Here is a 27,122-nt window from a genome sequence, read left to right on the forward strand (position 1 = left end):
CCAATTAGGGAAATATAAAAGAATCAAAATGCAGGAAAAACAACTTTAAGGCAATAGAAAACCAAATAAATAACAGTATGGGGGGAAGAAAGAGAAATTCAAATCAAGTCAGTTTATATTTTTAATATATAACTTGTTTGGTAAATATCATGGCCACATCGATGTGGCAAGTAACCATAAACTGCATGTGTTCATTTTTGTACATCTATATTATTCATTTATATTTGTAGCCTAAATTGAACATCAAATTGAGATTTGTCTAATTTGAGACAGAAGTCAGTTTTCTAATACTGTTATAAAAAAGGTTTCTGAAGATAAGTGAATTTATACATTTGAAAGTTTTTATGTACTTACAGTATTTTTTACAGAAAATTTCTGAAAGATTCTTTTCTGAGTGTCATAGCTGTACACACGTGCATGCACATACATATATGCACACATGTTCAACTCAGTCCTTCATCCCTACTACTTCTTAAATTAAATGACATTTTCACCAGACTGCAAATATTTTAATAAAAACTTCATAAGTTCTGAAAATGTTGCAGCTATTGACTAATACATTGAATATTTCAAATGTATCTCAGAGATAGGAAGGGAAAAACAGCACAGTGATGATGTTTAAGGTCTATTTTACAATGAACAAAGCTAATACCTCTAGTTTTTAAAAAGTCTTTACATAGGATGTGTGCAATCATTTTGATGCAAAACGAACACATTTTCCATTTGTGTTAACAACATCATCAAAATTTTTAACTGATAAAAGTATACCTTGTGGTAGAGGAAGCGATACAAAATTCCACCCCTGAAGAACAGCTTAAGACAGTAAAAGGGCCCAAATATATACAGTAATATATAACTTCACCGTTATCATTTCTTTTTTGTGTGTGTGTGAGGAAGATCAGCCCTGAGCTAACATCTGATGCCAACCCTCCTTTTTTTTTTTTTTTTTTTGTTGCTGAGGAAGATTAGCCCTGGGCTAACATCCGTGCCCATCTTCCTCTACTTTTATATGGGACGCCGCCACAGCATAGCTTGACAAGCAGTGCATCAGTGCGCGCCTGGGATCCAAACCTGCAAACCCCAGGCCACCAAAGCGGAGCACATGCACTTAACTGCTGCACCACCAGGCTGGCCCCTACCATATCATTTCTTACCAGGGTCTCTAAAATAATTTAGCACTGTTCTGCCAATCTAAATCTCAAGGATATCTGGTAATTTCAGTAAACACAAATCTCAATGGAAGCAGCTTGATAACAAGAGCTTCTGGCGGCTCTTGATTAAATCAAGAAGTGTTTATTAATTGCCTTCTATGGACCCCTGGTGTTACATCCAAAGCAGTAATTCTTAAGCAATTGGAAAGTGCTACTCACCAGCAAGTGTATAATCCATATCAAAACCAAAACACTTTATTTTTTCCATGGCTAAACTTCGGTTCACAAACACCCTAAAGAAAAGAGTAAGAAATGATATCTCAATTAACAATGAAACAGAACAAAATTCTTGTGTTTAATGTAATTATATGGCTATCTTTCTAGATCTTCTCATTTAAATACCAATATTAAGATTCACAACAAAAATTATTCAAGTCCTTCTTATACCATAAGTGAAATCAGACATTATACGAAAATAAGTGGATTTTTTTATCATGTCTTGGTATTAACAATGCCATGTACTCAAGATTTCAAAGAATCACTCTCCTTTTCTATGTCTGACCCCATAAAAGAAGTTTATTTCTGAGATTTTACAATTCATTCACTCATTCATTTGTAATTTATTTAATAAACAGAGGTTCACTTAAATCCTACCATATGCCAGATACGAAAGACATAAATATAAATAGATTCATTCAACAAACGCTTACTGAGTGTCTACTATATGCCAGGTACTGCCATATGGCAGGGAACAAAAGAGTACCTGCCCTCATGGAACTTTTTGTTTTTTTTTTTAAAGATTTTATTTATTTATTTATTTTCCCCCCAAAGCCCCAGTAAATAGTTGTATGTCATAGCTGCATATCCTTCTAGTTGCTGCATGTGGGACGCGGCCTCAGCATGGCCGGAGAAGCGGTGCGTCGGTTCCCGCCCGGGATCCAAACCGGGGCCGCCAGCAGCAGAGCGCGCACACTTAACCGCTAAGCCATGGGGCCAGCCCATGGAACTTTTATTTTAACTCACAATCTCTATTCTTGAGGAATTCAGCCTAGCAGGAGAGAGATTTATAAGCAAATAATTACAGCAATTCAGTAAATGCTATCAACTAACACGGAGGAGAGAGCACCAGTTGTCTAGAGACCAGTAAGATGTTTGAGCTGAATCTTAAACCATCAGAAGTTTTTCAGGACAAAGCAAGAAAGGCAATCCAGGCAGAATAACCAAGCAAGGACAAGGTTTATAGTGAACTATAAAACATTTACTGTGGTTGGACCTGAGGAGTTTTCTTTGGTTTTGCTTTTCTGTGTGTTTTTGCAAAAGGAGGTTTGGGGGCGGGGGGGCAATAAAAGCTATGAAGCTAAAATGGTTAGCAGGGACCAAAATCATGAAGACTTTGTATGCCATATTAGAGAGTCTGGACTTTATCTTGCAGGCAAGAACAAATTATCAGATTTTTTTTTTTTTCCCTGAGGAAGATTCACCCTGAGCTAACATCCGCACCAATCTTCCTCTTTTTGTATGCGAGCTCTTGCCACAGCATGGCCACTGACAGACAAGTGGTATAGGTCTGTGCCCAGGAACTGAACCCAGGCCGCCAAAGCGGAACGCACCAAACTTAACCACTAGGCCACTGGGGCTGGCCCTATCACATTTGAGGAAATGAAATAATCAGATTCAAATTTCAGAAAGACCACTATGAAGACACAGGAAAAACTAAACATGTAATAGTATGGTAGATCATCACATGATGGTGTTTTGGGGTAAGTTTTAATCATCTCTAAAAATAAGGATACCCTTTCTATCTGATCCCCAGCTTGGTGGCCAAAATTACTAAATGGTTTAGCTTCTTATTAGCAAATCTTTTCTTTGCCTTCATTTTATAAGTAACTACGAGAAATAAGAATGCTACAAATCACCTAGGAAACTTGTTAAAAATAAGGATGCCTGAGCTAGGCTCCCCCACTAATGATCTAGTTCAATGAGTCTCCAAAGAGGAGTAACTGCACCAGGGGATGCAGAAGACTCCACTGAGATACAAGAAGAAAACATTAAATCTTCTTATATTTATTTCATTATTTAAAAATGTCTAATTTTTGTATGTTTTCTACTATATATAAATAAGCCCAGTAGTATAATTTATAAATAAGCACATACAGGGACGAATGTTCCATATTTTAACTGATGGAATACTCAAGAGTTTGGAAACCACTGATGTAGGTAATGACTTTTTTTTTTTTTTTTTTTTTTATTATTGCCTTATATATTTTTTTTTTATTGATATTTTAATGGTTTCTAACATTGTGAAATTTTGGGTTGTACATTTTCGTTTGTCCATCACCCCATATATGACTCCCTTCACCCCTTGTGCCCACCCCCCACCCCCACTTCCCAGGTAACCACAGTCCAGTTTTCTCTGTCCATGTGTTGGTTTATATTCCACATATGAGTGAGATCATACAGTGTTTGTCTTTCTCTTTCTGGCTTATTTCACTTAACATAATACGCTCCAGGCCCATCCATGTTGTTGCAAATGGGACGATTTTGTCTTTTTTTATGGCTGAGTAGTATTCCATTGTATATATATACCACATTTTCTTAATCCAATCGTCAGTCGAGGGACACTTAGGTTGCTTCCACTTCTTGGCTATGGTGAATAATGCTGCAATGAACATAGGGGTGCATAAGCCTCTTTGGATTGTTGATTTCAGGTGCGTTGGATAGATTCCCAGTAGTGGGATGGCTGGATCATAGGGCATCTCTATTTTTAATTCTTTGAGGAATCTCCATACTGTTTTCCATAGAGGCTGCACCAATTTGCATTCCCACCAGCTGTGTATGAGGGTTCCTGTTTCTCCACATCCTCTCCAACATTTGTTGTTTTTTGTCTTGGTGATTATAGCCATTCTAACGGGCGTGAGGTGGTATCTTAGTGTTGTTTTGATTTGCATTTCCCTGATGATTAGTGATGTTGAGCATCTTTTCATGTGCCTATTGGCCATCTGTATATCTTCCTTGGAGAAGTGTCTGTTCATTTCCTCTGCCCATTTTTTGATCGGGTTGTTTGTTTTTTTGTTGTTCAATTGTGTGAGTTCTTTATATATTATGGAGATCAACCCCTTGTCAGATGTATGTTTTGCAAATATTCTCTCCCAGCTGGTTGGTTGTTTGTTCATCTTGATTCTGGTTTCATTTGTCTTATAAAAGCTCTTTAGTCTGATAAAGTCCCACTTGTTTATTTTTTCTTTAGTTTCCCTAGTCTGGGTAGGCATGTCATCCGAAAAGATTCCTTTAAACCCAATGTCAAATAGTGTGTTGCCTATATTTTCTTCTATGAGTTTTATAGTTTCAGGTCTCACCTTCAGGTCTTTGATCCATTTTGAGTTAATTTTTGTGAATGGCGATAGCACATGGTCCACTTTCATTCTTTTGCATGTGGCTGTCCAGTTTTCCCAACACCATTTATTGAAGAGACTTTCCTTTCTCCATTGCATGTTCTTAGCACCTTTGTCGAAAATTAGCTGTCCGTATATGTGTGGTTTTATTTCTGGGCTTTCAATTCTGTTCCATTGATCTGTGTGTCTGTTTTTGTACCAGTACCATGCTGTTTTGATTACTATTGCTTTGTAGTATGTTTTGAAGTCAGGAATTGTGATGCCTCCTGCTTTGTTCTTTTTCTTTAGGATTTCTTTAGCTATTCGGGGTCTTTTGTTGCCCCATATAAATTTTAGTATTCTTTTTTCTATTTCTGTGAAGAATGTCATTGGGATTCTGATTGGGATTGCATTGAATCTGTAGATTGCTTTAGGTAATATAGACATTTTAACTATGTTTATTCTTCCAATCCACGTGCATGGGATCTCTTTCCATTTCTTTATGTCATCGTAGATTTCCCTCAATAATGTCTTGTAGTTCTCATTGTATAGGTCCTTCACCTCCTTGGTAAGATTTATTCCTAGGTATTTTATTCTTTTTGATGCAATTGTAAATGGTATTATCTTTTTGAGCTCTCTTTCTGTTAGTTCATTATTAGCATATAGAAATGCAACTGATTTTTGTAGATTGATTTTGTACCCTGCAACTTTGCTGTAGTTGTTGATTGTTTCTAACAGTTTTCCAACAGATTCTTTAGGGTTTTCTATATATACAATCATGTCATCTGCAAATAGTGAGAGTTTCACTTCTTCGTTACCTATTTGGATTCCTTTTATTCCTTTTTCTTGCCTAATTGCTCTGGCCAAAACCTCCAGTACTATGTTGAACAGGAGTGGTGAGAATGGGCAGCCCTGCCTCGTTCCTGTTCTCAGAGGAATGGCTTTCAGTCTTTCCCCGTTGAGTATGATGTTAGCTGTGGGTTTGTCATATATGGCCTTTATTATGTTGAGGTACTTTCCTTCTATTCCCATTTTATTGAGAGTTTTTATCATAAATGGATGTTGTATCTTGTCAAATGCCTTCTCTGCGTCTATTGAGACGATCATGTGGTTTTTATTCTTTGTTTTGTTGATGTGATGTATCACGTTGATTGATTTGCGGATGTTGAACCATCCCTGCGTCTCTGGTATAAATCCCACTTGATCATGGTGTATGATCTTTTTAATATATTGTTGTATTCGGTTTGCCAATATTTTGTTGAGGATTTTTGCATCAATGTTCATCAGCGATATTGGCCTGTAATTTTCTTTCTTTGTATTGTCTTTGTCTGGTTTTGGTATCAGGGTGATGTTGGCCTCATAGAATGATTCAGGAAGTGTTCCATCTTCCTCTATTTTTTGGAATAGTTTGAGGAGGATGGGTATTAAATCTTCTTTGAATGTTTGGTAAAATTCACTGGAGAAGCCATCTGGTCCTGGACTTTCATTTTTTGGGAGGTTTTTGATTACTATTTCAATCTCTTTACTTGTGATTGGTCTATTCAGATTCTCCATTTCTTCTTGGTTCAATTTTGGGAGGTTGTATAAGTCTAAGAATTTATCCATTTCTTCTAGATTGTCCAATTTATTGGCATATAATTTCTCATAGTATTCTCTTATAATCCTCTGTATTTCCATGGTATCCGTTGTAATTTCTCCTCTTTCATTTCTAATTTTATTTACTTGAGCCTTTTCTCTTTTTTTCTTAGTTAGCCTGGCTAAGGGTTTGTCTATTTTGTTTATCTTCTCGAAGAACCAACTCTTTGTTTCATTAATCCTTTCTACTGTTTTTTTGGTCTCAATATCATTTATTTCTGCTCTTAAACTCTTCACCAACTCATATATTACTATTTTAAATTTTAATAGAAAACTTTCCCTCTCATCTCAGAATGTATGCACCAATTTTAAATGCAGACAAATAATCAAATATTTTCTTAAAAATACTTTAATCCAAGACTTAAAATCAATACACCCTTGAATCCGGAACTGTTATCTTCTGAAAAATAGGAAAATCATTACATATCTCATAGTGTGCTATGCACACTAGACTAGCTCTGTAAAACTTTTAGTCCCTGAGAGATATGTTATATAAAATATTTATAGGGGCCAGCCCTGTGGCTTAGCGGTTAAGTGCACGCACTCTGCTGCTGGCGGCCCGGGGTTCGGATCCCGGGCGCGCACCGACACACCGCTTCTCCGGCCATGCTGAGGACCCGTCCCACATACAGCAACTAGAAGGATGTGCAACTATGACATACAACTATCTCCTGGGGCTTTGGGGGAGAAAAAAAAAGAGGAGGATTGGCAATAGATGTTAGCTCAGAGCCGGTCTTCCTCAGCAAAAAGAGGAGGATTAGCGTGGATGTTAGCTCAGGGCTGATCTTCCTCACAAAAAAAAGTAAAATAAAATAAAATATTTATACTTTCTTTCCCTAAGAAAACCTGGTCTTCTGGAATATCAATATTTACTTTGTCTTGGGTTAATAACGGATGAGAGACAGAAAAAGAGTAGTGGATAGCTGAAAGACACAAGGAATTAGAGGATAATGACACCCACCCAAATCTTTCTCAAAACATCCTACAACACCAAATATATCACCACAACCCTTCTACCACTTCAGCAAACTTAACATTGCTTTTACTGATAAGAGCATCTACTTTATCATCACCTTTTCCCAGTTACATAAATCCTTTTGAAGGCACAAGAGGGCGAAAAGACACAATGTAATGGTTCTAACTCTGGAAACTGTTACCACTGAAGCTTAGGCTTTTCAAACACATTCGCAATTCAAGCTAGGGGGCCAACTGGATCAAATCCTTAATCAGAGCCCAAACAGCTGACATGCCTAAAATATTCTACAGGAATTCAGGCAGGAATGGCCTGGGAAGATTTTTCTTCCTTGTGATACAATCCAGGAGAGATATATAAGGAACCACATAATAAAAGAAACAGCTTTGATTCTGACAGAAGAATGATGCGAGCTGGTTGATTTCAAGCACAGCTAAAATCAGAGGAAAAAAGAGACTGTGCTAATATCATTCAATCAGTGCTAAAGGTAGAAAGAAACTATCAACAGACCCAGCAAGATAGGTTACCCGTTTCTCTCTTGGCCAGAAGAGAGATTAAGCCTGTACTCCTTATCATATATTTTTTAAGGATATAAAGATCATAATGCACCTCAGGTATTATTCATACAAACTCTAGGGATGACATCAGAAATATGAAATCTATTGTTTTTGTCAAAATAATCACTGCTAAGTATCCATCAAATCGCACCCTTCTATAATTAGTCACTTTATCCAATCAACACATTTGTTGAATGCCTACTACAAAGCATGTACCATTTTGTGACATATATTCCAGAAGCTGTCCTTCAGGCAGTAGCCAGAGCTAGGAAAGACTTTCTAGATACCTAAAATTAGGAAATAAGATGTTTTCCTATGAAGATTTTCTACCAAATGTCCTTTATCTTTTCATTTTCATTCAAAACTAAACACCCTCATCCACAGAAGCAAATCCTGAACTTAAAAAAGAGACAATCACTCCTGCCTCCCCTTCTAATTCATTCCTATTACGAAACAAAAAGAAAAATCTCACATATATTCTCATCTCTCTTTTTCTTTCTCTAATTTATGCTATAAAACATGGGAGGAGGGGGCAATAGGGAATAAAATCTAATTCGTGTGCAAATATCTAAAGTACATAAGCAAAGCTATAATGACAAAACAGAACAGCTGCATTATGGAGAACTGTAATAATATATATGCTAAGATTTACAAAGATAATAAACATCCAAATGCTGACAGTATGCACTGACTTCAGCAGAGAGGCAGCCTTGAGCCAGAAATACCATGTCTCCAGGATACAGTCTTCAAGAGAAACTAATCTCTTGGCCTCAAACTAATGACCACTCTTTACTGTTGTAACAAAATAAAGTGTTAGGTACTATATCAATTAAAAGACTGGCTTCCTGTCCCACCATACATTTAAAACAAAAAGATCTTATCTGCTTGGGGAATCCAAAAATTTCTATTGGTCCCAGGACCTTGACTCTATTTTTGTCAATTCTGGTTTACTTATGTCACTTTTCTAAATTATTAACCAATGGAACATACTCCACCTCTATCTGCAAGAGCTTGTATACATATGTGCAACTTTCCAAAGCCTGCTTTAAATAAAGCACAAAGTTGCCACCCTAGAAAGCAGGACCGAACTAAGCATCCAACCTTAAAATGCAATTATCAGCCAGAAATTCCTATACACTAAGTTATTTGCAAGATACAGATTTGAGCATTAATAAGAGAAACAATCGTTAGGAGACAGACACAGGAACACTATAAAACCAGGCACAGACTGCAACACAAAGACAAATGTAACAGCTTTTACTATCATATTCCACTGCAGTAAGGCATGAAATTTGAAGAATTCTATCCAAATAAATACAGATATTAACCATAAGAAATAAGACTATCAATATGATGTGCTTTAAGAATAGGGATCTAATATTCTAACGAACATGAACATGCAATTTACTAAATTTGGAATTTCATAAATAGCAAACTCTTAATGATTTTGAGATTTAACTCATAAATCAAAGCAGCATTACCTCATCTGTCACTGGTTGCGGTTCTGCAAAGTGAGAAACTATGAGTCAACTAATTCTTGAAGTCACATAACAAAATTCTTCTTCAACTCTCTAGTATAATTTTTCGTGTGTGACTTTAACCTAACTTTAAAAAGACTGTTTTAGTCTGAACCAGGCTCCTCAGCAGCATGTATCTTCTGAGACAGTGTTGGAGAAAACCCCTCTGTGTCTAATTTAACTCGTCATTGGATATCACTGTTGCTCCGCACAAATCCATTTGGAATAGAATTTCTTTGGCAATGGTGAACTTTATCCCGAGCTCCTCCTCTTGCCTAGGAGTCACAATTTCCTGGCCAAGTGCCCAACAATAGTTACTGCAACAACAAATGAGACTAAGGATATAAGTATAAAATCTTCTTGAGCATGTTTTGGTTATGGGTTTGTGTAATTCTATACTCAAATTTTGTTATAAAAAAGAGAAGAAAAAGTGCTTTTGTGAAACTGCAAATTTATATTATGAACCAAATGATGTTTCTCTGTGTCTATGTGTGTTTTTATTTAATAGAAAAATTCTATAATGTTGATTTTTGTTGAAAGCCTAATTTAGTTATCTTTCTCCCCAAACTAGTTTGCATTTCTGCTATTGGCACTCTCCTTTTCCCACTCAAGTCTAAAATCTAGTTAATATCTTTTGATTATTTCCTTTCCCTCAAATCCACATCATCTCACAATCATCTAATTTGCCTTCATTTAAATCTCCACATGTCTCTGAAATCCAGATCTTCCATTAGGTTCACACTGCCAACAACTTGTCCAGGTCCTCATGAATTCTTTGGCAATCATTTCCCAATTGCTCTGCTTGCACACTAATGCCAAACTAATTGCTTTGAAGTAGTGCTACTCAAAATATGGCCCACAGGGGGCCTACCCGGTGGGGTGGTGGTGAAGTTCATGCACTCCACTTAGGCACCCCTGTGGTTCAGAGGTTCGGATCCTGGGGTGTGGACCTATGCACCACTCATCAAGCCATGCTGTGGCAGCGTCCCACATACAAAATAGAGGAAGACAGGCAGAGATGTTAGCTCAGGACCAATCTTCCTCAGCAAAAAGAGGAAGACTGGCAACAAATGTCAGCTCAGGGCCAATCTTCCTCACCAAAAAAAAAAAAGTAATCTACAGACCAATGCTGGTCTGTGAACACTGGAAACAGTTGTTACTAACCCATTACATGACACATACAGAAATCACAAGTATTTAGCAACTTTTTAGCAATTTCACAGAGAAATTTTATGTCTGTTGAATGTAATAATAAAAAATAGACTTACATTTTATGTCACTTCATTTTTCTAGTAATTCATTTTTATTATGCAAGTGTATCAATTTGAAACAGATTGGAATTTTTTTTAAAAACTGGTCCTCCATCATAGATAATTTGAGAAGCACTGTCCTAAAGCCCAGGTCCAATCACATTGCTCGCCTGCTTTACTAATCCTTAGACATTCCTCTTTACCTACCCAAACTAATAAATTACAAATTTTTGTATCTTCAAGGAGTTCAAAGCCTTTCATCATCTTTCCACAGTTTTATCTCACATTGCTCCACATCATGCATCTTTTGCTCTAATAATCAAAATGAACTACTTGCTATTTCCTAAAAGTATCCTGAGGCTTTGTTTATGCTGTTCCCTATACCTGAAATGTCCTCCTCAGTTATCTCTTATCTTTCAAGACCCAGCAATCTCAAGTGATTTCTTCAAGAAACTATTCTGGCTGTGCCACAGAACTATGTGACAGTGATGCCTCTGAGTCTCAGATTCCTTTTCTACTTAATGAAGAGGTTTCACCAACAACTAAAATTCTATAAAGTTGTGATCCATGTGAGAGGTCTGAATATTTAAAATCCTTTATTTTGGGACTTACTATATTTTGTCATATACATAAAAGATGCGGGTAGTTCTCTTATTCTTTACTGGATTATAAACTTTGAGACCAGGATTTACTGCCTTCCCAGCATCTAGCACAGGGCCTTGTAAAGAGCAGACACAATATTTAACTGAACTAAAAATTAAACTAAAAACTTAACAGAAGTTAGTGGTTGCCAGAGCCAGTGGGAGGAGGGAATGGGGAGTCCTTCTGCTAATAAGTACAGGGTTTCTTTTGAGGATAATGAAAATGTTCTAAAATTAGATAGTGATGATGGTTGTACAACTCTGTGAATATACTAAAACCACTGAACTGTATACTTTAAAAGGGTGAATTGAATGGTATGTGAACTATATCTCAATAAAGCTATTATTTTTAAAATGTAATGGTAAGACCTCAGTCTGCTGTTATTTCCCCATCCTTCAGTGAAAAGTATGCTTAGTGATCTAAAAAAATACAGGTAAGAGCCTTCTAATTTATGAAATGGATTCTTAAAAATAGAAAGTGCAAATACCATGGACATACAGAGACGATAAGAAATTCTCGACTAGATTATAAAAGCAAAAGTCATTTAGCAGCATTAGTTTTTTTTTTCATAAATTCTAGCCAGCAACTTCTTACTAATTTGTCTGAATATTTTCTCTGAGGAACATTCTCAGGAGGGATACATTCTGTTTATCAGATTGTGCCAGGAGAACAGCAGCCTATGCTTTAAAAGTCTGAATAACAAGCATATTAGTATTTCTAAAATAAAACACGAATTAATTATAATACTCATTTTCTCGCTCAAATACTCAATATAAAAAAGTTCCAGTGACAAGCAGTGAATAGGCAGGCATGCATAAAAACAAAATTAAAGATGATTAAAATTGAAGATGCCATCAATTGTAAAACTCACCCATATTATATGCCACTAACAAAGGGAAGAAAAATGCCCGAGAAAAGTCAGAGCCTCATAAAGCTAGGATATCAAAGGGCTATACCTGAAATACAAGGAAAAAGGAGAAATAAATGTGCAACAGAGAAGGAGCACACAAACAAATTTCCACATCTCAGCCCTGCCACTGAGTACAGGGAGGGGGAACCTCCTAGAGAATTTGAACTAGTAAGTCATGTAGGCTTGTGGTCTAAATTTACACTACTAGGATGGTTAATATTGCCCCTAGGTGACTGAAAGAAATGAAATCCTTTGGAAGAACTAATTCTAGGTGATATACTGCTAGATGCAGCCCAACTTCAGAGATGTCTACATATGAAAAAATGTGTATCTTACAAGTGATAAAATACTAAGAGTATTGATCATACTATCTTTCCACCAAAGATTTCAAAGCATATTTAAGGAGAATCTTCTCAAGGAAGAGACATTAAAATGCCCTTCACCTTCACTCTCAAATGAATAAACTGCAGTAATGAGGGCAGGATGGTGGGGAATAAAAGAGAGGGCTAACAAATGAACAATGCACAAATTAAGGAGAAACCAGAGACAGTATCAGTACTTCTGAAAATAAATGTACTGTTCTAAAACATCAGTCTAATTAAACACAGCCTTTTCCAATGACTTTTTCCTATTTTTCTCTAAATTCTTTTCTCACTTTTTCTCTCCAATTTTTTAAAGACCAACGTATAAAAAATAAGTTTATAAAATGCAGCAAAATATTAAGGTTGAATCCTGTGGGGTAAGTATTAGAGAAGAAAATACGATTATCCACATTATCATTAAGCCAAATTAACAAGTATACTGACTGTGCCTATAATGGAAAAGAGAAGTCAAAATACAGAATTTAAAATAAAAGCAAATGGTAAAACTCACTTTGGCCTATTACCTAAAAGACAGCAACTCTAGTAATAAAAGGCATACTAACAACTCAAGAGGACTAGGGTTCAATCACGACACTGAAAGGAGAGTGCAATTTTTCCTACATTACACATCCTAGCGTACCTGTACTTCCCCAAATATATTCGCTTGAAAATGAATAAAAAAATAACCTTTTTATTGAAAAGAATTTTAAGTAAGCAAGTTGAGGAGTTTCTGAAGTCTCATTCCCCCACCAACTTTATTGAGGTATAATTTACTTAAAATAAAATTCACCCATTTTAAATGTCAAGTATGGTGAGTTTTGGTAATTGTATACACTAATATAACAACTACCACAACCAATCCAAAATATTCCTTCACGTCTTTTTCCCAACCCTCCCCAACCCCTGACCCTAGCTACCAGTGAGCTATGCTTTCTGTCACTATAGTTTTCAAATCAAACATCATGTAGTTTGTGTCTGGCTTCTTAGCATAATACTTCTGAGATTCATTCATGTTGTTACATGTATCACAACTAGTTCTTTTATTTCTGAGTACTATTCCATTGTATAGATGTACCACAATTTATTTATCCATTCAGTTAATGGACATTTTGGGTTGTTCCAGTTTTTGACTACTATAAATAATGCTGCTATGAACAGTCACATACAAATCCATGTGGACATATGCTTTCATTTCTCTTAGGCAAATACCTAAAAGTAGAATTACTAGGACATTTGGTAAGTGTATGTTTAGTTTTTTTATTTTGCATTCTCATCAGCAACACATGTGAGTTCTACATTGCTCCACATTGTCAGTGTGTTTAATTTCAGTCATTCTAGTGGGTGGGCAGTGGTATCTCACTGTGGTTTTAATTTGTATTTCCCTAATGACTAATGATGTTGAGCATATTTTCAAGTGCTTATTGGCCATATCTTTTCTGTGTCTTAAATATCTATTCAAATCTTTTGCCCATTTTTTTTTGTGTGTGTATGTGTGTGTGTGGAAGATCAGCCCTGAGCTAACATCCATGCCAATCCTCCTCTTTTCGCCGAGGAAGACCAGCTCTAAGCCAACATCTATCGCCAAACTCCTTTTTTTTTGCCCCCAAAGCCGCAGTAGATAGTTGTATGTCATAGCTGCACATCCTTCTAGTTGCTGTATGTGGGATGCGGCCTCAGCATGGCCGGAGAAGCGGTGCGTTGGTGCGCGCCAGGATCCGAACCCGGGCCGTCAGTAGCGGAGCGCACGCACCCAACCGCTAAGCCATGGGGCTGGCCCTCTTTTGCCCATTTTTAAACTGGGTTGTTTGTCTTATTATTGTGTTGTAAGAATTCTTCATATATTTTGGATATAAGTTCTTTATCAGATACATATGTATTGAGAACATTTTCTCCCAGTCTGTGGTTTGCCTTTTCATTTTTTTTTTGGTGTCTTTCAAAAAGCAAAGGTTTTTGTTTTCTTTTGCCAGGAAGATTAGCCCTGAGCTAACATCTGTTGCCAAGACTCCTCTTTTTTTGTGTGTGCTGAGGAAGACTGGCCCTGGGCTAACATCCATGCCCATCTTCCTCTACTTTAGATGGGACGCCACCACAGCATGGCTTGATGAGCAGTGCATAGGTCCGCACCCGGGATCTGAACCTACAAACCATGGGCCATGGAAGCGGAGCACATGAACTTAACCACTGCACCACCAGGCCGCCCCTCCCCCCCCTTTTTTAAATTTTGATGAAGCCCAATTTATCAATTTTGTCTTTCATGTTTTTATGTGTTTTATCTAAGAAATCTTTACCTAATTCAAGGTCATAAAGATTTTCACCCACACTTTAACTTTTATACTCAGGTCTATGATCCATTCTCTGTTATCTTTTATATACGGTTTGAGGTAAAGGCCGAGGTTCATTTTTTTCAAATGAATGCTCAGTTGTTCCAGCACATCTGTTAAAAAGACTAACCTTTTGCCATTGAATTACCTTGGCCTAACTGCTGCAAAGCAATTGACTATACCTGTGTGGGTCTACGAACTCCCTACTAGGCTTCATACTTTATATATGTCTTTCCTTATACCACACCGTCTCGATTACCATAGGTCTACATAGGGCTTAAGTATAATTTTTGATGATTTAACTCTAATAACAATCCCTTCCTATTACTACTAGGGAAATATTTCATAGATATCAAATGATAGACTGTACTACGTGCATGTCAAAATATCACACATACGAAAATTATGAATATAAGTATTCTTTTCACCCCAAAGTACAAAATTTATCCACTTATTTCTAAAGATAGCAAAGGAGAATAAAAGCTAAGTGATTTCATTTATATGATCCATGCATTTCAAACTCACTTGCTCATTACTTATTCATACAGTACAAGAACTGCCCCAGGGGCCCCCAGAAATAAAGCTAAAAGATATCTCAGCCCTTATAATGTCCTTTGGTTTATGCAGATCTCTTTTTAGGTAACATATGCTTTACCATAGATGAAAAATTAGTACTAATTACTTCCCAAGAATTCTAATTGCATCTAGAAATATAGTTCTTAAATCTACAAACTAGTTTTATAAAAAACTATGTGTACAAGACTGACAAATATTATCAGCATCTTTGATAATCTTTATCATAAAAATTGTTTAAAAACTGCAGATTTGTAGCTAGTGCTGGAAGGAAAGAAAACATACAATCCTAAAGAGGCAGTCCTTTCATAATTTTCACATTTAAAGAAACATCAAAATGCTAGTGATGTCATAAGAGGTCTAAAAATAATACAGAATTATTTATACACATGGCTGTTCTCTTCATTCAAGAATGATATTTAAAAATAGCCGTAAAGTGGGCCAATTTTATTTTGCTCATAATCAATATATGATTAGATTAAAATAAATGATAAACTTGAGGCTCTGAAACTACTTCAAAATTTCTAATAGAACAAAGAACTAGAAAAAGAGCTTCCAGAAAAATCAAAATTAAAATTTTACTGTATTTTTGAAGATTTTTTTGAGAGATCTATGTCCTATTTAATCACAGGGAATGTCTCTCTGAAATTAACCAGGTCTAGTTATGCTTGAAGGCTAGAAATGAGATAATTAACAGTATACAGTCATTAACTTATATGTCACTTCTTATAGTGGTCACAGAAAGAATATCAGTAACAATTCAGACTCTGAAGCATAAAAGAAAATAATATAAAAACAATAAAAAAACCTAACACAGAACTATTTTATATTGCAAAGTAAAGAGAAATAGTGGGTTCTACCTGAAATTATTTTTTGCCTACACTACCCAGAAAGAAACAAAATCCCAAGCTGCTTTTTGCTCAGTCTTACACACCATTTTCTAAAGGCACAAATTATTAAAAAATGGCTTTGAATTTTTCAACTTCACTCATTTCTATGTAAAATTCTTTGGTAAGGAACCACTGTTTGCTTCCAATCTTCATAAACACTTTCTACCAAACAACAAAACATATACCACAGGGTAAACAGAGTGCTATTTATCACTAAATTCCTATTAAGATTATCCATCCTCAATGCTGTCTTTCACAATAGCAACAGTAACTTTACAGTAGATTACACATGAAACATTTGTTAATAACGTACGCTTTCAGCTGAATTTCTTTCAATCTCTCCTTCTATCTCCACTCTCGGTCTAGTAGCACTGCTTATTAATCTTTCCAATTCACTCAGATGACTAGAACATCTCTTTGCTGAGAAAAATGAGAGAAAAAGCATAATAAACTCACTTACCCCTCCTTAGACATTCTCAAAGATCTACTTCCTGTGGATGAGAATACAGGATCAACAAACAAGCTTCACTGATCTCTTGAGAACTGTAGCTCATTTGTTTAAGGACAGAGAACTCAAGGCCCTGAGAGGCCCAACACATTCGGGCACAATGCCGAACCCTAACCAGGCAATATCTCAGTGACCAATATCCTCAGCTTTAAATACTTGAAAACCTAAGAATAATATAAAAAAACTGGAGAACAGGAAAAATAACTAATAGTCTGAACTGTTTAAGACTAGCCAGTTTAGGAAGGAGGCAATCCAAATGGCAAGTTCCCATAAGAGACAGGACTCGTTACTGGCAAACAAACACAAAAACCAAGTTTACCCCCTAATGAGGTCCGCCAACAGTACGCAAACAATGTGTGTTTCACAGAATGCAGCAGCCCTAGTCAGTCCAAATCATTTTTAGTTTACTCTGGGAGAGGAAAGAGAAATCAACAAAATAAATAATAATATGTTTTAAGTATCAGTTTAGTTATTTCCTTCCCTTAGAAAATGAACAATGTGAACTACAAGAGAAGGAAGTATTTATGTGCCGATCATATTATAGGAGGAACCTAAAGCATTTCCACACTGAGGTCTTTTTTTCTTATCATTAACTGCCTTTAAGGAAAACATCTGTGTTCACAAATATTTTACTCAATCACCTGAAAATTTCAGCTCATGTGAAAAGAAATTTACAGATCTTTGGCATATGGGGGATGAATCCAGAACATTCTAAAGGTTAATTCCAAATCTCAGAGAAAGCTGAAGTTTGAAAGAAAAACATCTGTCACATTCCTGCCTCCTGGCCAATATAATGCATAGGGATTACGCAACAGGAGAAGAAATAAACAAGTGTGCTAAAATCTAAGAACACTGATATGACAAATAAATCCTCCTACTAGTGATTTACTAAAAATAAAATATATACGCACCTTAAAGAAATACTACTTGAATTAAAACTTCAATTTTAAAAAAACTTTCTCTCTTTAAATACTACCAAAATATCTTACCATAAAGTTCTCTATTAGTTATTAAAATGTTTAAATAGTTACCAAATAAATAAAAGCACTATTAAATACTATAAATTCAAACTAAAATTATTTTTGGTTTATTTATGTATTTTAACAGAAAGAGAATGAGCACCAGAGCAACTAGGTTTAAATCCCAGCTTCTCCACTTTCTGGCTTTGAAACCTTGAATAAGTTACTTAACCTATGCCTGATATTTTTTATCCATAGAAGACGGATAACATCTGGTAAGGTTACTGTCTATCATTTGTAAGCACTCAAAGAACTATTGTAACATGGCGGGTGGGGGTATGGGGAAGCAACTGGATTGTCGAGCATTACCTCACCAAAATATCTCTTGGGAAATATTTTACAAAATCCAATTCTCAGACTGTACATGAATATGAAGGACTTTCACTGACTAGCCTCAAACCAAATTCCATAAATATAAGAATACAAACTGAACATGGAAAAATGATCTAATCCTTATGAGTGCCAATGTCCCATGGCTTCCCTGGATTTTCAGCTTGTGGCATCACAGCTCAGTGTGGTGGAAATAAACGTAATTACTATTTTAAGACTTTACTATTTGCAAAGAGAAAGGAAAACAAAATTTCTCTCTTGAACAGAGGGTATACACACTTACATGAGCTTCCTACGCAAAAAATACTGCATTGTCTGAAGACGATTAGCTCTTTTAAACTCCTTCATATATTCAAAAAATACTTACTGAATCTCTAGGTGCCTGGTACCAGTAATACAAACACAGCAGTCCTTGATTTTAAGAAGTTCAAAGTCTAATGGAGGAGGTCCAGTTAAAAGTCAAAAAGTAGTGTGTAACTGTGCTAGAGATATGCACAACAGAGAAGTGCATCTATATTCTCTTGGCTGAGTCTTACTGAAAGACAGGATGACCAAGTTGTTGTTTTTAAACTAACTCTGTGCTAGTAAGCACTTTATTTATCTATCATCTCATTTAATCTTTGAATAACTCTATGAGGTAGAAATTATATGAATTTCGTAGATGACAAAAGTTACAGAAGTTAAATACTGTAATTCTAAAGAAATTAAATGGAATAATTCAAAATGCTAACTCAAGGCCCAAGCTCTAATCAGGCGAGGAAGAAAGGAGGGGGTGAAGAACGTTTCAACAGAAGAGGAACTATGAATGAAAGGCAGAGTGACACAGAAATTATGATGTGTGAAAAAAAAACTAGACACAGTTCAGAACTGACAGAATACAGTTTGAAGAAGGGAGCTGCTCAAGATGAAAGTGGAAAGGATCAGTCTCACAGGGCCTTGAATGCTGAGTTAAGGAGCTTAGAATTCATCCTATAGCATGCTGGATGTGATGCCACTGACAGTTTTAAGCAGAGTAATAATATGATTTAAAGACACATTTGAAGAGGACAAGGATGAAGGCAGACAGACCTAATGTGGGTTACTATAGTAATCCAGGACAGCGACGACCAGAGCCTGGACTAGTGATATCAGGAATGGAAAGAACAGGCTAGAACCTAGAAATGATCAGGAGGTTCGTATTAAAGCATGCACATCCATGCGAGTATGTGTGTGCACATATGCTTAAATGTATTGAAAAGGGACCTGAAGAATGACCTCCAAACTACCGATGGTGTTCATCAACAAGAACGGGGCGGGGGGAGGGGGGGGCAGTAATAAGAATTTACTCATGTATTACCTAAATAATTTTAAACACTTTAAAAAAATAATTAAGAGATTACAATTTGGGATTGATGATTGTATTACTCTCTACTTCTTGGATCTATGGTAGTCATATTCAGAGACAGTTTAACTTCCTAATGCTAATGGATGTAGTAACAAAGTTCTCTTTTAAAAAGCTTTGAAAAGGAGGTAGGTAGAAATAGAGCCAGGAAAGTACTTCAGATCTTCTGACTCAAATCAAAGTTCTTATGGTTTAAATAAATGTTTAATATGTAACTGGAAACTATAAAAAGTAACATAGCATTTTGGAAAAAAGATTCCAAAATGAAATTCTGAAATAAAAAATTATAAAAACCAAAATTAAAAATGTGATGATTAGATTCAGCTCAGACCCAACTAAAAAGAGAATTAGTAAACTGGAAGGTAGGTCAGAAAAAACCTTCCAGAATATAACATGGAGAGAAAAAAGGATGGAAAATATAAAAGGATAAGAGAAGAGAGAACACAGGGCTCAAGTCTAACATATGTTTATTAGATTTCAGAAGGAGAGGAGAAAGAGAATAGAGCAGAGACAATATATGAAAAAATAATGACTGAGAATTTACAAGACTCATTAAAGACAAGCATAGAATCAAGAACGACAATGAATCCCAAACAAGATAAATAAAAAGAAATCCAAAGTTTATCACCTACCAATTTGGGGAGGAATATGAGTGAGAGTGACTCTTCTGATACGTCTTTTGCATAGTTTTGACTTTTGAAAGCACGTTACTATTATATATAATAATATATATAATAATAGTGTTATGAAACAGGATGTATTACTATGTAATAACATTATATGTTATGTTAAACAATAACAAATAATACAATTAAATCAGTAAGAATGGAAAAAAGAAAAAAACCACTTAACTGAAAGCAAACAAACAAATGAACTTAATTACACTGTATACAACTATTCCAACCACACTGTGTGGAAAAAATAGCAAGAAAGAACTAATAAAAAATAACTAAAAAAAACAGTATTTGACTATCTACCTTTAGCCACTGGCAGGGTAGGGTAAGAGAGTAGAAGTATTGCAAACAAATCCTGAACTTTTTTTAGGTTTGTTTGTTATACTATGGGTGAATCAATTCTGAAACTATTTTAGATGTATTATTAGAGTGAGCAAATGAGTAAATATGTGATGTTGTTGGGAGCCAGGGTTCTCACTGTAGAACAAGAGATACACAAACACAGAATGGGAGTAAACAAGAAAGAACCTTTTTGGGATACACTGGAATTGGAATGATCGTATGAACTCATGATTTCTAAAATATGTATAAGAATGTGCACCCAGTGAAAATAAACTTCACAAACAAAGGTAAAGATATCTCTAGATCACTCCACCCAAAATAAGCAGCATACACCTATAATACTGTCAAGTACATATAGAAGATTATACAACATAGACTATTAGCCCATAAACCAAATCTCAATAAATTTAAAAGGACTGAATCATACAAAATATGTTCCCCAACCACAATGAAATGAGGTACAAATCAACAGCAGAAGACAACTCAGGACATTCACAAATATGTGGAAATTCAACAACACATTCCTAAATAACCAATGGGTCAAAAAGAAATCACAAGGGAAATTAGAAAATACTTAGAGATAATTGAAAACAAAAACACAACATACCAAAATTTATGGGATGCAGTTAAAGCTGTACTCAGAGGTAAATTTATAGCTTTATCTTTCCTTCCCACCCCCCAAAAGCCCCAGTAGATAGTTGTATGTCATAGCTGCACATCCTTCTAGTTGCTGTATGTGGGACACGGCCTCAGCATGGCCGGAGAAGCGGTGTGTCCGTATGCGCCCGGGATCCGAACCTGGGCTGCCAGAAGTGGAGCACGCACACCTAACCACCAAGCCGTGGGGCCGGCCCAAATTTATAGCTTTAAATGCATATACTAAAAAAGAAGAAACATCTCAAATCAATGACCTAGCCTTCACCGTAAGAAATTAGAAAAGGAAGAGCAGGGGCCGGCCTGGTGGCGCAGGCGGTTAAGTGCGTGCACTCCACTGCAGCAGCCTGGGGTTTGCTGGTTGAGATCCCGGGAACGCACCGACGCACTGCTTGTCAAGCCATGCTGTGGTGGCGTCCCATATAAAGTAGAGGAAGATGGGCACGGATGTTAGCTCAGGGCCAAGCTTCCTCAGAAAAAAGAGGAGGACTGGCATCAGATGTTAGCTCAGGGCTGATCTTGCTCACAAAAAAAAAAAAAAAAGGAAGAGCAAATTAAACTCAAAGCAAGCAGAAGGAAGGAAACAATAAAGATTAGAGCAGAGATAAACAAAACAGAAAAACACTAGAGAAAAATCAATGAAACCAAAAGTTGGTTTCAACAAAATAGCCTTTTAGCTAGATTCATGAAGAAAAAAGAGAGAAGATTCAAATTACTAAAACCAGGAATGAAAGCAGAGACATTACTATAGATTTTACAAAAATAAAATGAAATATAAGGGAATACTATAAGCAATTGTATGCCAACATATTAACATATTAACAATATATTAACTGAGATGAAATGAACAAATACCTAGAAACACACAAACTACCAACACTAACTCAAGAAATATAGAAAGTCCGAATATACCTATTTATTATAAGTAAAGAAATTAAGTCAGTAATCAAAAAACTTCCAAAAAGAAAAGCTGAGAACTGATAGCTTCACTGGTGAGTTCTATCAAATGTTTAAAGAAGAATTAGCACCAACCCTTCTCAAACTCTTTCAAAAAATAGAAGAGGAAAACACTTCTCAGATCATTCTATGAATCCAGTCATTACATCTTGATACTAAAACCAGATAAGTCATTAAAAGAAAAGAAAAATATAGAACAGCATTGCTTATGAATACAGATACAAAAATCCTCAACAAAATACTAGCAAACCAAATCCAACAGCCCAATAAAAGGATTATACACCATGACCAAATGGGATTTATCCCAGGAATGAAAGGTTGGTTCAACATACAAAGATAATAAACCACATTAAAAGGTCAAAACCCACATGATCGCTTCAATACTCATAGAAAAAGTATTTGACAAAATCCAACACCCTTTCATGATAAAAACATTCAGCAAACTAGGAACAGAAAGGAACCTCAAACTAGTAATAGAACGGAACTTCCTCAACCTGATAAAGGGCAGCTATGAAAAACCTGCTCAGAGCCAAGCTTCCTCAGAAAAAAGAGGATTGGCATCAGATGTTAGCTCAGGGCTGATCATAGGTAATGAGGAAATCATATGTAATGAGGATAGACAACAAGCTTTCTTCCTAAGGTCAGGCACAAGAAAAGGATGTCCACTCCCACTAATTCTATTCAGCACTGTACTGGATGTTCTAGCCAAGGCAATTAGGCAAGAAAAAAGGCCTCCCAATTGGAAAAGAAGTAAAACTATATTTGCAGAAGACATGATCTTATAGAAATCCCTATAGAATCCACAAAAAACAAACAAAAAAACTATTAGAGCTAATAAACGAATTCTTAAGTTGCAGAATACAAGATCAACGTACAAAACCACTTGTATTTCCATAAACCAGCAGTGAACAATCCAAAAATGAAATTAAGAAAACAATTCCATTTACTTTAGCATCAGAAATCATAAAATACTTAAGAATAAATTTAACAACAGAAGTGTAAGACTTATATGCTGAAAACTACAAAATACTATTGAAAGTAATTAAAGAAGATCTAAATAAACGAAAAGACATCCCATATTCATCAATCAGAAGACTTAATATTGTTGACATGGCAATACTCCTCAAATTGATATACAGATTCAATGCAGCTCCATCAAAATTCTACCTGGCTTTTTTATAGAAATTGAAAAGCTGATCCTAAAGTTCTTATGTATATAAAAGGGCTCCAGAATAGTCAAAAGAATCTTAAAAAGGAAGAACAAAACTGGAGGACTCACATCATGATTTCAAAACTTAATACAAAGCTGCAGCGATCAAGATTGTGTAGTATGGACATAAGGATAGACAAACAGATCAACTGGATGCAATTGAGATTCCAGAAATAAACACACACATCTATGGCCAACCGATTTTTGACAAGGTTATCAAAATCATTTAATGTGTCAAGAATAGTCTTTTCAACAAATAGTGCTAGGACAACTGGATATTCACATGCAAAAAAATGAATTTGGACCCTTATCTTGCACCATATGCAAAAATTAACTCAAAACAGATCAAAAACCTAAATATAAAACTCTCAGAAAAAAACAGGTATAAATCTTTGTGATCTTAGATTAAGCAGTGGTTTTTTAAATACGACACCAAAAGCACAAGCAACAAAAGAACACAGATAATTTGGACTTCATCAATATTAAAAAACATTTGTGCTTCAGATGACACTACCATGAAGGTGAAAAGACAGCCCACAGAATGGGAGAAAATATTTGAAAATCATATATCTGACAAAGGTTTAGTATCTAGAATATATAAAGAACTTATACAACTCAACAATAAAAAGACAACCCAATTAAGTAATGGGCAAAGGATGTGACCAGATATCTCTCAAAAGAAGGTATACAAACGGCCAATAAGAATATAAAAAGATGTTCAACAACATTAACCATAAGGGAAATGCAAATCAAAAACCACAATGAGATGCCACTTCACACACACTAGGATGGCTATTAAAAAATAATAACAACAACACGTGCTATTATGAGGATGTGGAGAAACTGGAACCCTCACACATTGCTGGAGGGAATGTAAAATGATGCATCTGCATTGGGAAACAGTTTGACAATTCTTCAGTAAGTTAAACAGAAAGGTACCATATGACCCAGCAAATTCCACTGCTAGATATATAGCCCCCAAAATTGAAAACACGTCAACACAAAACTTGTACAAAAATGTTCGTAGAAGCATTATGCATAACAGCCAAAAAGTGGAAACAATCCAAATATTAATCAACAGATGAATATATAAATGAAATGTGGTATATCCATACAATGGAATATTATTCAGTCATTGAAAGGAATTAAGTATTGACTCATGCTACAACACGGATAATCTTGAAAACATATGTTAAGTGAAAGAGCTAGACATAAAATGATCAAATATTATATGATTCTATTTATATGAAATGTCCAGAATTGGCAATTTCATGTAGACAGAAAGTAGATTAGAGGTTCCTAAGGGCTGGAAGTAGGAGGAAATGGAGAATTATTCCTAGCGTGTAAGGGATTCCTTTTTGGGTTGATGAAATGTTCTGGAATTAGTGATGATGACTGCACAATCCTGTAAATATACCAAAACCACTGAGTTGTACATTTTACAAGGGTGAATTATATGGTATGTGAATTTTATCTCAATAAAAAATAATTAAATTTTTAAAATTAAGAACATCTGTTCATCAAAAGATTACTGAGAGTAAAAGGCATTCAAAGACTGGGATAATGATAAATATATCTGACAAATAACTCATGTCCACAATGTATATAAATACGTACACACAAAAACTCATATACAAATGTTCACAGCAGCATTAATCATAACAGCCCCAAAATGGAAACAACCCAAATGTCCATCAGTGGAAACAAAATGTGATATATATATGCAATGGAGTATTATTTCAATAAAAAGGAATGAACTACTGATAGATACTACAACATAGATGAACCTTGAAAACATTATGCTAAGTGAGAGAAGTCAGACACAGAAGACCATATATTGTACGACTCCATTTACATGAAATGTTCAGAACAGGCAATTCCATAGAGACAGAAAATAAATGAGTGGTTGCCAGGGGTTGGGGAGAGAAGGGAATGGAGAGTGACTACTAATGGGTACTCTATTTCTCTTTGGGGTGATGAAAATGTTCTGGAATTAGTGGTGATGGTTCCACAACTCCATCGATATACTAAAAACCACTAAACTGTATACTACTATTTTACGTTATGTGAATTATATCTCAATAACGCTTTTTTTTAAAAGCATATACATAAAGACAAATCAATAAGAAAAAAAGACAACCCAATTAGCAAATGACTAGAATAGGCAAGTCACAAGAGGATATCCAAATAGCTAGTGAATATATGAAGAGGCATGCAACCTAATTATTCATCAGAAAAATACAAATTAAAACCAAAATGAAATGCCACTACATATCCACTAGAATAACTTTTAAATTAAACATACAATTTAAAAGATTAATATTAAAGTGCTGGTGACACTGCTCTCATATATTGTAGGTAGAACGGTAAATCAGAGCAACCGCTTGGGAAAACTGTTTTGCAGTATCTACTAAAGCTAAACTTATGTTTACTGCATGGCACAGCAATTCCATTCCTGAGTAGAAACCAAAAGAAATGAGGGCATATACCCACCAAAAGACTTGTTCAAGAATAGTTATAGCAGTATTAGTCTTATTTTTTCAAAGTTAAAATACAGTAAAATTGAACTTTTTGGGTGTACATGTCAAAGAATTTTAACACACTTATAGATTTGTGTAATAATCACAACCTGGAATCAAAACAATTCCATCACCCCAAAAAACTCTCTTGCTATCCTTTTGTAGTCACACTTCCCCTCCTCTGACAACTCCTAGAACCCAATCAGTTCTCCATCACTACAGTTTTGTCTTTGAGAATGTCACATAAACAAAATCATACAGTATGTAACCTTATGAGACTGGCTTCTTTGACTCAGCATTATGTCTTTGAAAGTCATCCCAGTTGCTCTGTGTATCAATAGTTTGTTCCTTTTTCCTGAGCTATATTTCATTATGTGTATGTATTGCATTTTGTTTATGCATTCACCCCATTGAAGGATATCTGAGTTATTTCTAATTTGAGGCAATTATAAAGAGAGATACTATAAACATTATTCACGTACAGTTTTTTTGTGTGTGTGTGAGGAAGATCAGCCCTAAGCTAACATCCATGCCAATCTTTCTCTTTTTGCTGAGGAAGACTGGCCCTGTGCTAACATCTATTACCAATGCTCCTCCTTTTTTTTTTTTTCCCTTTTTCTCCCCGAAGCCCCAGTAGACAGTTGTATATCACAGTTGCACATCCTTCTAGTTGCTGTACGTGGGACGCCCCCTCAGCATAGCCCAACCAGCGGTGCACCAGTGCGCACCCGGGATCCTAACCCCGGGCCGCCAGTAGTGGAGCACGCACACCCAACCACCAAGCCACGGGGCCAGCCCCCATGTACAGTTTTTTGTGTGAATATAAGTTTTCATTTCTCTAGGGTAAATATCTAGGAATAAGATTTCTGAGTCATATGCTAAGTGTCACTAACTTTATAAGAAACTACAGAACTGTTTTGCAGGGTGTCTGTACCACTTTGTCTTTCTACCAGCAATGTATGAGAGTTCCAGCTGCTCCACATCCTTGACAACAATTGGTGTTGTATTTTTTATTTTAGGTATTGTAATAGGCATGTACATCATGGTTTTTTTTTTCATTATTTATTTATTTATTTTTTTCCCCCAAAGTCCCAGTAGATAGTTGCACATCATAGTTGCACATCCTTCTAGTTGCTGTATGTGGGACGCGGCCTCAGCATGGCTGGAGAAGCGGTGCGTTGGTGCGTGCCCGGGATCCAAACCTGGGCCGCCAGCAGCAGAGCGCGCACACTTAACCGCTAAGCCACGGGGCCAGCCCTACATCATGGTTTTAATCTGCATTTCCCTAATGGCTACTGATGTTACACATATGCTGTTATGCCATCCATATATCCTCTGTAGTGACATGTCCATCTTTTGCCCCATCTTCATTGTGT

At 35.9% G+C, this 27,122-nt stretch overlaps 1 protein-coding gene across 5 annotated transcripts in view; it reads right to left on the bottom strand.

Moving 5' to 3' along the window:
* NT5C2 (5'-nucleotidase, cytosolic II) overlaps positions 1-27,122 on the bottom strand; it is a 107,441-nt gene that overhangs the window by 45,369 nt on the left and 34,950 nt on the right. For all 5 annotated transcript variants that reach the window (XM_058543906.1, XM_058543905.1, XM_058543909.1 and 2 more), the window contains one exon: positions 1,371-1,444. In XM_058543906.1, the coding sequence (XP_058399889.1) occupies positions 1,371-1,444 (74 nt within the window). The remainder of the gene's footprint in view (positions 1-1,370; positions 1,445-27,122) is intronic.

Source organism: Diceros bicornis, chromosome 6 (genome assembly GCF_020826845.1).
Source record: "Diceros bicornis minor isolate mBicDic1 chromosome 6, mDicBic1.mat.cur, whole genome shotgun sequence".
NCBI lineage: Eukaryota > Metazoa > Chordata > Mammalia > Perissodactyla > Rhinocerotidae > Diceros > Diceros bicornis.